Source organism: Stomoxys calcitrans, chromosome 3, assembly GCF_963082655.1.
Source record: "Stomoxys calcitrans chromosome 3, idStoCalc2.1, whole genome shotgun sequence".
Classification (NCBI taxonomy): domain Eukaryota; kingdom Metazoa; phylum Arthropoda; class Insecta; order Diptera; family Muscidae; genus Stomoxys; species Stomoxys calcitrans.
The window spans coordinates 51,679,719-51,693,600 of record NC_081554.1 but is presented as its reverse complement, the minus strand read 5'-3'; the positions used below and the strand labels follow the sequence as shown (position 1 = coordinate 51,693,600).

General features: G+C 40.2%; 1 protein-coding gene across 1 annotated transcript; it reads right to left on the bottom strand.

Annotated features, from left to right (window-relative positions):
• Window positions 1-4,386: 4,386 nt before the first annotated feature.
• LOC106085805 (ctenidin-1) lies at window positions 4,387-4,817 on the bottom strand. The gene has a single exon (XM_013250217.2). The coding sequence runs from the start codon at window positions 4,791-4,793 to the stop codon at window positions 4,476-4,478; it is 318 nt and encodes a 105-aa protein (XP_013105671.1). The 5' UTR covers window positions 4,794-4,817; the 3' UTR covers window positions 4,387-4,475.
• Window positions 4,818-13,882: the final 9,065 nt, after the last annotated feature.

The following is a 13,882-nucleotide window of genomic DNA, read 5'->3' as shown; positions in this document are numbered from 1 at the left end:
AAATGAAATGAACAAATTAAGTTCATATGGAATCTATTATATAAAAATAAGTAAAAGGGTACTAAGTTTATATACCTTATACCATGGATCGAATTTATGAAGTTTTTTTCCAGGTATGCCTTAAAAGCAAAACAAGGATCTATGATAAAAACACGTTAAATGGCGTTAAGTTCGTCCGGGCCCAACGTTGGACACCCACCATCTCGGGTATATATGTAAACTACCTTTACGGAGGCCACCGTAGCGCAGAGGTTAGCATGTCCGCCTATGACTAAAAACTTCTCTCCACAGACGTGTCGCACTGCGGAACGTCGTTCGGACTCGGCTAAAAAAGGAAGCCCCTTATCATTGAGCTTTAACTTGAATCGGACTGCACTCATTGATATGTGAGAAGTTTGCCTCTGTTCCTTAGTAGAATGTTCATGGGCAAAATTTGCATACCTTTCGTCATAGTCAGATAAAAAATGCATTTATGCCCCCTTAGCTGGTATATCGAAATATGGTCCGATTTGGCCCAAATTCGGCACGAGCATTGAATGGTCTAATAGGTACAAGTAATTTTTCAATCTGGTAGAAGAAAAATATTGATATTTTTGGTAGATGTATCCAAATATAGACCGATCTGAACTATTGGGTTGCCCAAAAAGTAATTGCGGATTTTTTAAAAGAAAGTAAATGCATTTTTAATAAAACTTAGAATGAACTTTAATCAAATATTCTTTTTTTACACTTTTTTTCTAAAGCAAGCTAAAGTAACAGCTGATAACTGACAGAAGAAAGAATGCAATTACAGAGTCACAAGCTGTGAAAAAATTTGTCAACGCCGGCTATATGAAAAATCCGCAATTACTTTTTGGACAACCCAATATATACTACATGGATGTCGAAAAGCCCAACATAAGTCACTGTGTTGAACTTTTGCGAAAACGGATTATAAATGCGGCTTTTATGGGGCCAAGACTATAAATCGAGAGATTGGTCTATGTGACAGCTATATCCAAATCTGAATCGATCTGGGCCAAATTGAAGAGGGATGTCGAAGGCCCTAAAATAACTCACTGTCTGCAATTTCGGCGACATCCGACAGTAAATGCGCCGTTTATGGGCCCATGACCTTAAGTCGAGAGAGATCGGTCTAAGTGGCAGCTATATTTAAATCTTGACCAATCTGGCTCACATTGAAGAATGATATCAAAGGCCCTAACACAACTGACTGTCCGCAATTTCGGCGAAATCGGTCAACAAATGCGCCTTTTATGGACCCAAGACCTTACATCGAGGGATTGGTTTATATGCGTTCGAATCCTGGCGAAAATATCGGTCAAAGCCGTGTTTATCCCCTCTTAATGTTGCCGACATTTGCGAGCTACAATCTCATGCATGGTAATTTAAAAAATTTTCCCCAAATAGGTGTCGCATTGCGGGACGCCGTTCGGACTCGGCTATAAAAAACGGTCCCTTATCATTGAGTTTAAACTTGAATAGCAAAGCACTCATTGATGTGTGAGAATTTGCCCCTTCTCGGTTCCTGGTGGTAATGTTTTTCCTAAGGGTAAATATGGATATCAAATTCGTGCTGCACTTCCAAATCCCTTTAATTTGAGCCCGTTAAATATGAATCTGGCATACAAAATCAGATCGAAGTACAGGGGGTCACGCCACCCATCAAATACGCCATTAGACCCATTATGACTATATGATACTTGGCTGAACCGATTTTCTTAAAATGTTCATAGATTGTGTACGGAAACATAAGCTGTATAATTTTTAGATATCGGGTGGAGGCGGACGCTCCCCCTTACCCAAAAAAACACCACCCATATACGAATGTGGTCCGATGGGCACAATAAGGGTATCAAATGAAAGTTATTGGAGACCAGAAAACTAATATGGTATTAACATTTTAGATCCAAGTACCCAGCGGGTACTCGAAGTTCATGTCAATATGGGACTCAAATGAAAAGTATCAGGCAGTAGATTACAAATATGTCATAAAACATTAGGTCCAAGTAATGGGAGGTTGCCCACTCCCATATACCCCCAAATGGGCATATTAGCCGACCATGGCTATATGGGACTCAAATGAAAGGTATTAGGGAGTAGATTACGAATATGACATTAAAATTTGAGTTCAAGTCTAGGGGCGCTTTTTTCTCCCAAAGATACGTCAAATGGGTTATTTGACCCATTATGACAATATGCGACTTAAATGAAAGGTATTTGAGAGTAGAAAACGAATTTGATATCTAATTTTGGAGCCAAGTATTTTGGGGTACGCCCTAAAGCACTCCCTAAACAGAACTGCATTTCTGTTGGGATTAAAGAACGAATTTGATATCTATTTTCAGTGCAAAGTGCCGGTGGCCGCCCCAGCTCCAAAACACCCTCCAAATGGTTCATATTTACCGGTCATGGCAATATGGGGCTCAAATTAAAGGGATTTGGAAGTGCAGCACGAATTTGATATCAATATTTGAGTCGAAATGTCTGAGGTGTCATCCCTCCCCTAATGAGAACATTACCACCAGGAATCGAGGAGGGACAATACCGTACACATCAATGAGTGCTTTCCGATTCAAGTTTAAACTCAGTGATAAGGGACCTTTTTTTATAGCTGAGTCCGAACGGCATCCCGCAGTGGGACACCGCTTTGGGGAAAATTTTTTAAAAGACCATGCAGGGCATAGTACCTCGGAAATGTCGTCAACATTAAGAGGGGATAACCACCGCTTTTAATTTTGTCCGAAGTTCCGTCAGAATTCGAACGCAGGCGTTCAGCTTCATAGGCGGACACAGGCTACAGTAGCACGAATTCGATATCTACATTCAGGGCGAAGTGTCCCCACCCTAAAAAGATATTAGAGAGTTAAAGAAGGCGCAGCGGAGCGGGTCCGTCTAGTATATATATAGTAATATATATACGGCCCGATTTTAATTTCTAGAGCCACATCAAGCGCATTTATATTTTGCACAACACAACGCTTTCCTGGACGACTGCCATAGTATCTGAGAAGTTTGCTCAAAATCGTTCAGAATTAGATATAGTTCCCATATATATGTTCGTTGAACATATTTGCTGGAAATGTGATATATTGTTTAATAACCGATCTGAAAACAAGTCCAGCGAAGTCCCTCAAAATTGGTTCAGAATTTGACATACCTGCCACTTTGTACCTATAGGGTTGGTGTAGGGTTTTATAAAGTCGGCCCGAATTTTGCCTTTCCTTACGAGTTGTTCTCTCTGGCCGAACTATAAAAGGGAAAAATCGTATCCATAGCCCTAAAAAGTAGCAATCAAATCTGTAGATCCGAAAACGTCTTCCTTAATATTGCCGCAGTGCACAAACCGGTCATTCTTTAGATCCGTTTGAGTTTAAACATAAGGTAGAAGTGTCGTCGTCCATCAAACAGCTATATATCCCATATAGGATTATAGCCTTGACTTGACTATATGTATAATTTAAACATCTTTGCCCTTTTCAAAATTTATAGTTTGAAGTTAATTTTCCTGTTTAGCAAAACCCATTCTCCCCTCCCAAGGAACCAGGTGGCACCGAGGCTACCTTATAACTCCTGTTAAATACCAGCTTTTACCTTAGATCGACTTAAAGTTAGACCATTTTCACCACTTTTTCCCTGTTTAATATTGGGTTGCCCAAAAAGTAATTGCGGAAAAATCCGCAATTACTTTTTGGGCAACCATATTTTGTTTATGGATATATCGGGGTCACCGTAGCGCAGGGGTTAGTATGTCCGCCTAAGACGCTGAAAGCCTGGGTTCGAATCCTGGCGCGGCCATCAGAAAAAATTTTCAGCGTTGGTTTTCCCCTCCTAATGCTGGCAACATTTGTGAGGTACTATGCCATGTAAAACTTCTCTCTAAAGAGGTGTCACACGCCGTTCGGACTCGGCTATAAAAAGGAGGTTCCTTATCATTGAGCTTAAAAAAAAAACTTAAATCGCACTGCACTCATTGATATATGAGAAGTTTGGCCCTGTTCCTTAGTGGATTGTTCATGGGCAAAATTTGCAATTTTCCAAAGTCGGGTAGACCATATACCTGCTTGAGTTGCCCCCTTTAGTGAACATTCTCTCTGAAGATCTATAGGGCCCAAATCCTAGAGTTTTCACGACATTTGCCCACCTACTTGTATTTCCAACAGGATTAGCTCATATTAGCAAATCTTGACTAATGTTTAGTAAAGATAAAGAATAAGTAAAAATATATTCATCTGCAAACTAGATGTGTTTTTGGTTTTGTTTTATGAAACAGTTGTGCCTAACTGGTTTTATTCAAGCTAATGAAATTAGCATTGATAATTTTTAATGCAGCTTCTGTTTTAGCAAACCCAATAGATATCAGATAATAAAACATGGAGATTTTTTTTTTTTTTTGTTTTGTTTAAATTTGAGGTTTGATTTATTTTTCCTGATGTTTGGTCTCAATAAGGGGCTTAGCAAAGGAATTGTGCTATTTAACGACCGTAACCTCCCTTTCCACCTTTGCCGAAACCGCCACCGCCGAATCCGCCACCACCACCAGCTTGAGCAATGGCAGAGGAGGAAGCTTGAGCGGATCCAATACCACCACCATGACCACCACCACTAGCCACAGCGGAAGAAGAAGCCTGGGCATTGGCAATTCCTGCTCCACCGCCAAGTCCACCTCCGCGACCGCCAAGTCCACCTCCGCGGCCGCCAAATCCACCACCACCAACTCCACCTCCATAGCCGCCGGCACTAACGGCCATTATGGCGAGAGAAAGCACAGTCAAAAAAGCGAACAATTTCATGTTTATGTGAAAGCAGAAAAGAACTGTTTGTTAAAATTCTACCAAAATGCAGTATTTATACATCGCCCAAATGGCCTAAGTTTTTTTCCTCGAAGTTTTTTTTTTGTTTTAGTGCAAAAACAAGTGAAACTTGAAATTAAACAAAAAAAAAAACCAAAACCAAAACAAATATTCAATTTATTATTCTGGCTAAGCAATTCATACTGTGGCTCCTACTATGGACATTTGCAATCATTAGGCAGTGAAGAAAGTAAATCCCCCATCCATTTTATCCACGACATCTACAATTGTGCTAATATTTTAAGTTAATAGCAATTAACTAGGCAAGTTCTTAGGGGCCATTTAAAATGATAACTGCTATTTTCAATTTTTTTTTTTTTTTTGATCTGCACCAATGAAATACATTTTCCCAATAAAACTGTTTTAATTCGCCCCAAAACAAAAATTATTGAAAGCAAGCTTTTTTCCAAGTAATTTTTTCGAAGAGATTAATATTTTTTATTGATAACAAATTCTACAGCAGATGTTTAACAAAAAACCTAATTTTCGTGAATTTTTCTTGAAAAATAAAATTTTGAGGAAATTTGGTATGAATGTCAAATTTCGATGAAATTTTTGCCGAAAACCTATTTTCGCCAAAATTGCGAAAAATGTTTGGTTATCACATTTTAAAACATTCTCATAAAGAATCGAAGTTTTATTAAAATTTCAAAAAAAAAAAAACAAGTATAAAGGCCGGGCCGAACTTTGGATACCCACCACCTCGCGGATATATGTAAACCACCTTTTGTCATAATCCGGTGAAAAATGCATAATTTGTATCCCCAATGTAGCTATATCGAAATATGGTTCGATTTGGACCAATTTTAACACCGATATTGAGAGGTCTAATAAGTACAAGTCATTGTTCAATTTTGTAGAACAAAATATTGGTCTTTTTGGTAGCCATATCCATATATAGACCGATCTGAACTATCTACGACATGGATGTGGAAAAGCCCAATATAAGTTATTGTGTCAAATTTGAGCTAAATCGGATTATAACTGTGCCTTTTATGGGCGCCTTTTGTGGGCCCAAAGGCTTAAATCGAGATATCAGTCTATATGGCAGCTATATCCAAATCTTAACCGATCTGAGCCAAATTGAAGAAGAATGTCAGAGGGCCTAACACAACTCACTGTCCAAAAATTCGGTGAAATCGGTCAAAAAATGAGCCTTTTATGGGCCCAAGACTATAAATCGAGAGATCGGTCTATATGGCAGATATATACAAATCTGGACCGATCTGGGCCAAATTGACGAAAGATGTCGAGGGGCTCAACTTAACTCGCTGTCCCAAATTTCGACCACATCGGACACTGAATGCGTCTTTTATGAGCCCAAGACCTTAAATCGAGAGATCGGTCTATATGGCAGATATATCAAAATTTAGACCGATCTGGGCCAAATTAAAAAATAATGTCTAAGGGCCCAACACAACTCACTGTCCCAATTTTCGGCGAAATCGGACAATAAATGCGCCTTTTATGGGCCCAAGACCTTAAATCGAGAGATCGGTCTATATGACAGCTATATCAATATTTGGCCCGATCTAAGCCAAATTGAAGAAACATGTCGAGGGGCTTAACTTAACTTACTGTCCCATATTTGGGCGAAATCGGACAATGAATGCACCTTTTATGGACCGAAGACCTCAAATCGAGAGATCGGTCTATATGGCGGCTATATCGAAATCTAAACCGATCTGGGCCAAATATACGAAGGATGTCGACTGGCCTAAAACAACTCCCTGTCCTAAATCGACTCAGAATATCGAGACGATCAAAAATATATAGAGCAATATGTCGAGGTGTTACAAACGGAATGACTAGATTAGTTTTGGTATGCTCTTTCCAACAATTCAGTCGGTGCCACATGAATAAATGCTTCAATGTTGTCTTCCAATGCATCAATTGAAGCGGGCTTGTCTGTATAGACATAAGCTTTAACACAGCCCCACAAAAAATAGTCTATAAGCGTTAAATCGCCCAATCTAGCCGGCCAATTGACCGGTGCCGAAAATGATGTAAAATGTTCACCGAACTCGCCTCTCAATTGGTCCATTGTTATGCGTACCTATGTGCCATGTGGCACCGTCTTGTTGAAACCACATGTCATGCAAATCAAGCTGTTGCATTTTGAGGCAAAAAAAAAAGTTCGACATAATCTCACAGTAGAGCTCACCATTCGAAATTACGTTACGATTCGCATAATCAAGAAATATACGGCGTTTACTGTCGCGGTGCATGGCTTATTCCAATGACGAGTAATGCCATTTGGCCTACATTCTGCGCCCGCAGCGTTTCAACAGACCCTCGACAGTGTTATCGGGCCTGAGCTCGAACCCTTGTTCGCCGACTTAGTCGAGATTATTGCCATGGGAAAGACACTGGAGGAGCACTTTGGAACTTACAAGAAGTTTTCCGCCGACTTTGGGCGGCCAATCAGCGCATTAATCCCGAAAAATTCGTGTTTTTTAAGCGAGAAACGAAGTACCTTGAACACGTCTTCAGCGGACAGGGCATACACACCGATCCAGACCAGGTGGCTGCAATACAAGAGATGAAAGCGCCCACGACCCTAAAAGAGTTGAGACGATTCCTGGGCATAGTCTCGTGGTACAGACGATTCGTCCCTGAGTTTGCCACGACCGCACATCCTCTGACGTCACTCTTAAAGAAGGGTAAACACTGAAAATGGACTGAGGAACAGCAAGCGGTGTTTCAACTTTTGAAAGCTCGATTAACCTGGGCGCCGGTGCCAGCGTGTCCAGATTTCGGGCGATCGTTCCTCCTGCAAACCGATGCAAGCGACTACGGCCTTGGCGTAGTACTCACCCAAGAGTTCGAGGAGGTTGAGCGGGTTAATGTGTATGCCAGTCAAACCTTGAATGCGGGCGAAAAGAACTACTCAGCCATGGAAAAAGAATGCCTTGCCATTGTGTGGGGAATGAGAAAAATGAAGCCATATCTGGAGGGATACCATTTCCAGGTACTAACGGGCCATCTTGCCCTGAAATGGCTTAATTCCATTGACATCCCCATCGCTTGACCCTGACGTAGCCGATAACCGCCCCCTAGCGAACTGAGCGTCTTTGGTCGAGAGGTATCGTTCTAGGTCTTCACCCACACAGTAGAACTGTTGTGTAATCCATCCCAGAGGTTGGAGTACCGTTCCAGGTCTTCACCTACACCAACCAGCCACTGTCTGCTTTAGCCCGTATTTCCGGGTGCCGCCCCAGGCCTCGGCGTTTATAAACTGAGGTACTTAATTTATCGATATCGTAAAGGTGAAAGGGCCCTTCCAAACCCAAATTTTCATAAAAGCGAGACCATCAATATTAGTGTAGCAACTTAAGTGAATTTGGATCCTAAAATTGGCACGGGATAGCTATGAGCACCACACAGGCAAGAAGTCTAAGCTCCGATCTGAGTGATGCCTGTCGTTATCATGAAAAGCTCATCTGAGAGCTAACGTTGCCGAGGTGGACTGGAACAAGCTTCGTCACCTATAGTAGCTGGACGAGAATCGCTACCTCTTCTTACAAATATGTGGCTACTACATTGACATCAACCTAATCCAGCAATTGGCTTATTGTGCGCTCTAAATACCAAAATGTTATACCGAAAAACAATTCGGTTAAGATTTCCGTGCTGTTCACAAAATTCTAAACACTCTTAATTTTTTATACCCTCCACCATAGGATGGGGGTGTAAAAATTTCGTCACTCTGTTTATAACTCTCCGAAACATTCGTCTAAGACCCCATAAAGTCGATCTAACCCTGTCCGTCTGTCTGTCGTAAGCACGCTAACTTTTGAAGGAGTAAAGCTAGCCGCTTGAAATTTTGCACAAATACTTCTAATAAGTGGAGGTCGGTTGAGTTTGTAAATGGGCCATATAGGTCCATGTTTTGCTGCCACATAAACGGATATAGGATATTGACTTCTTGAGCAATTAGAGGGCGCAATTTCTATCCGATTTGGATGAAACTTTGCATAAGATGTTTTGTTATGATTTCCAACAACTGTACTAAGTATGGTTGAAAGCGGTTTATTACCTGATACAGCTGTCATATAAACCGATCTGGGGTCTTGTCTTTTTGAGCCTCTAGAGGACGCAATTGCTATCCGATTTGGCTGAAATTTTGCACGACTTGTTTCGTTATTTCTTCTAATAACTGTGTTAAGTACGGTTCAAATCGATTCATAAGCTGATATAGATGCCATAATAACCGACATTGGACCTTGATTTCTTGAGTCACTAGAGGATGCAATTCATTTCCGATTAAGCTGACATTTAGCATTACGTTTGTTGTTATGACTTTCAACAACTGTGCCAAATACGGTTTAAATCGGTTCATAATCTGATATAGCAGTCATATAAACCGATCTGGGATCTTGACTTCTTGAGCCTCTAGAGTTCGATTAGCCCATGACTCCCATGACATCCAACATACGTGCCATATATGGTCTGAGTCTATAGCCTGATACAGTTCCCATATAAACCGATTTCCCTATTTTACTTTTTGAGCCATTGAAGGTGCAATTCTTATTCGAATTGGCTGAAATTTTAAACATTGACTTCTACTATGATCTCCAACCTTCAATTCAGTTGTGGTCCGAATCAGACTAACACGTGATATGGCTCCAATAGCATAGCAATTCTTCTCTTTTATTCTTTGTCTACCTAAAAAGATATACCGGGAAAAAAAACTAGACGAATGCGATCCATGGTAGAGGGTATATAAGATTCGGCCTGCCCGAACATAGCACGATTTTACTTGTTGTCCCTATGTTGGTTCAAGTATAGTAACCGCACCTAATTGCCGGAGTCTATTAAGCGCAAAAGCCGGGCATTGATGTAGGAAATGTTCCAAATCCGCCCCATGTCACTATGGACATATACCTAAGCCAATATTCGACTTGTTGTGCGCTCTAAAAACTATAAAGTAACCTCTAAAAGAAAATTTTAAGTAAGGAATTCCGTGCTACTTACAAAATCCTTAATTGTTTTCAATACCACTCCCCTATGTTGGTTCATGTCTGATATTGTGCCTCCACCTAAGTACCGGTATCTGTTGTAAGCGAATGCCGGGCAATGACAAAGGAAATGCTCCAACGTCTCATCATCTTTCCCGCATGCCCTACATATGTTTTCACTTGCCGCACCGATTTTACATAAGTGAGCTCGTACTCCTATGTGTACCGTTATGATACCAATAGCTATACTGACCTCCTTCCTGCTTCCTTTCAGTAATAGCTTCGTCTTCCCACGATCTGGATCCCCCCATAGGATTTTCGCCGTCCTACCGACCGTTACGCTCTTCCACAATATTGCATGCGCATTTGTCGCCCCCTCCCTTAACTCGGACTGCGTCGACCCGAAACACTTCGGGTTAACCAATTTAATTGACCGCAGTCATCTGACCTTCACCGCCCTCCCCCTTACCTTAAAAGCACCAACCAAAAATAAAAGTAAACTGATCGGGACGATTGGGACTCATATAAAAGGTATTCGAGAGTAGAGTTTTAACTTGATATTAGAAATTGGATCCAGTTACCTAGGGGGCCGCCCCGAACCCAAAACCCCCTCAAATAGGCATATTGGACGATAATGACAATATGGGACTCAAATTAAAGGTATTAGAGAATTGATAACGAATATGGTCTGGGAGGCTATAAAATTTGTTGATATCATAAGAGGCGGACTTACCCCCTTAACCCCAAAAGAGCTACCCATAAATTAAAGTGGACCTATGGGAACAATATGGGACTCAAATGAAAGGTTTTCGAAAGTAGAGCAATAAATTGTTAAGAATCATTGGGTTCAGGTACCTAGGGGGAAGCCCGCCCCAAAACCCAAAAAGATGATCACTCCAAGGTATTAAGGAGCAGATAACGAATATGGTCTGGGTGGAGCAATAGGCTAAAAATTGGTTGATATCGTTAGGGGGCTGACTATCCCCTTTACCCCAAAAGCACCACTCAAAAATAAAAGTGGACCGGTCGGGATAATATAGAACTCAAATGAAGTGTTTTAGGGCGTAGATTACGAATATGGTCTGAAAGTAGCGATAGGCTCTATAATTTGTTGATATCGGATGGGAGGCGGACCCTTCCTTCCCCTTATCCGAAAAGCACCACCCAAAAATAAAAGTAGACCGATGGGGCAATGTGAAACTCAAATGAAAGGTATTCAGGAGAAGAATACTAATTTGATAATAAACATTGGCTTCAGGTATGTAGGGGGCCGGCCTGTCCCAAAACCCCTCCAATAGGCATATTGGACGATTATGACAATATGGGACTCAAATGAAAGGCATTAGAGAGTATATAACAAATACGGTCTTCAAAGAGCAAAAGGCTATACAATTCGTTGATATCAGAAGGGAGGCAGACCCTCCCCATACCCCAAAAACAGCACCCAAATATAAAATTGAACCAATGGGGACAAGAATACCAATGGGGAGTAGAATACGAATTGGATATTAAAAATTTTTAGTACAAGTTTGCTTATTTACTGATACTTTTATTTTCTCAATGACCAAAACCTCCTCCATTTCTTCTACCGCCTGCGCCAAATCGCCCAGCACCACCAGCAGCTTCAGCACTAGCACTCGCAGCAGCATTGGCAGTTGCAGCACCACCATTAAACGCATTGGCTTCGGCATTAGCAGTGGCAGTAGCAACTGCAGAACCTGAGGAACCACCATTGAATCCTGCGCTAACGCCCATTATTCCAAGAGCCAAAATACCAAAGACAGCAAATAGTTTCATGTTGATAGAGATTTTCGTAAATGCGAACTGTTTAAGAAGAAATTGAACAAAATCTTCATTTATATATTTATCTCGATTGGCAAATTTTGTTTTCATAAATTAGTACTAAATGCATGTTTGTGGTGTTTGTCATTCCAGCACATAATTCTGGCTAGTAGTGTTCTTTTTTATGCTTGTTATAATTAAATAAATTAATGCGAAAATAATATTCATATGCTAATTGATGAAGCTGGCAAAACAAAAATATGTACTGTATTGAATTTTAGACTCTGAAAATTTAAATGTTGCATACTTTTGGGAGACAAACAAATTCATCAGCAACCCAGCAATAATTTTGGGAATATGTTTCAAATTGATGTTTAGGCCAATACATTTGTGCTTATATGGGCAATGCATAATAGCGTTTAACTTGCCCCGTACAGTGATTAGAAAATAGAGTTTTGGCCCAAATTGTTAGCTGAAATTAAGGAAAAGTAGTTGATTCCATAAACTTCCGCATACTCGTATTTTTCGATCTTTACTAGTCATCAAGCGATTTCTTGCTTACCATATACAACCATATCGAAACCACGCACAGTGGTATGCGACTGCAACAAACGTGTATATGAACCATTAACCAAATCCTTTCACAAAAGATCGTATTAAAATTTCTTTTTTTATACCCACCACCGAAGGATGGGGATGTTGTCCTTCCGATTGCAACACATCGAAATACTCATTTCCGACGCTATAAAGTATATATATTCTTGATCGTCGCAAAAATCGAAGACGATCTAGCCATGTCAATATTGACAATCTAGCAATAAAAATAGAAATATTTTGCTGAAATTTGGGAAAATGAGTTGTGTTACGTCCCTCGACATCCACATTCAATTTGGCCCCGATCGGATCAGATTTGGATATAAGTGCCATATAGACCGATCTCTCGATTTAAGGGTTTGGGCCCATAGTAGGCGCATTTATTGTCCGATGTCGCCGAAATTTGGGACAGTGAGTTAAATTAAGCCCCTTGACATACTTCTGCATTATGGCACAGATCGGTCTAGATTTGGATATAGTTGCCATATAGACTGATATCTCGGATTTAGGTTTTGGGACCATAAAAAGCGCATTTATTGTCCGATGTCGCCGCAATTTGGGATAGTGAGTTGTGTAAAGCCCTTCGACATCCCTCTTCAGTTTCACTCGTATCGGTCCAGATTTGGATATAGCTGCCATATTGACCGATCTCTCGATTTAATGTGTTGGGCCGATAAAAAGCGCATTTATTGTCCGATGTTGCCGAAATTTGGGACAGTGAGTTGAGTTAAGCCCCTCCACATATTTCTGCAATTTGGTATAGATCGATCCAGATTAGCATATAGCTGCTATATATAGAGCGATATCTCGATTAAAAGTCTTGGTCCCAAAAAAGGCGCATTTATAATCCGATTTAACTGCAATTTGACAAAGTTTCAAGGAGTTATCCTGTTCGCATATGGTAAATTTTACTTGCTGTGTTCAATCTCATCCTACTGTGCGATAAATCGATAGTTCTATATGCCCATTTCGCGTGGTTTTGACATTTCCCACTCAAACTTGGCCTCTGTATTTGAACATCAGATTTGTACTATATTCCCAAATACCTCTCATTATAGTCCCGGATTGTCCTAATTAACCTGTATGCCCACTAAGGGTGATTTGTGGGGGTGGGCGTCCCCCAGATCCTTGGACCCATGTCTTAATATCACTGACACATCATTGACTCTTGTCGTCTTATGTTTGTATCAAAGGCTCTACTTCCCAAATACCTTTAATTTAAGTCCCACATAGTACCGATCAGTATATTTGCCTGTTTCAGTGGGTTTGGCCAATTTTTTTTTTTTTTTTGGTGGGGCGTTCCCCCATTTTCTTGACCAAAAATTTAAAGACCAGATTTGTATTTTTGGATTACGATACAGGTAGAAACAAAAATAATCTTTGTATGATTTCATAAATCGTCCAATATTTGTTCAGTGAATATACAATTACTTGTTTGTGAATGACTTCATTGAAAATGTTTCGCAACACTGTTATTCATTTTCGATTGATTCAGATTTAAAGTAGGTGCCAAAATAAATATTCATTGCTGTATTGGTTTCTTTTGTCTTTCTTTGTAGCCTATCGTGTGGATGAGCAATAATATTTTGGAGACTTTAACAAAAAGTAAAGGTAAGTTTAATTTCAATCCTAAAGATATGCCTATAAGAAGTAAAATTTTTTGTTTATAATAAGTTGTAATTAGTTTTTTTT

Coding starts and splice junctions, on each gene's coding strand:
- LOC106085805 (XM_013250217.2), bottom strand. CDS start 4,793: ATGAAATTGTTCGCTTTTTTGACTGTGCTTTCTCTCGCCATAATGGCC.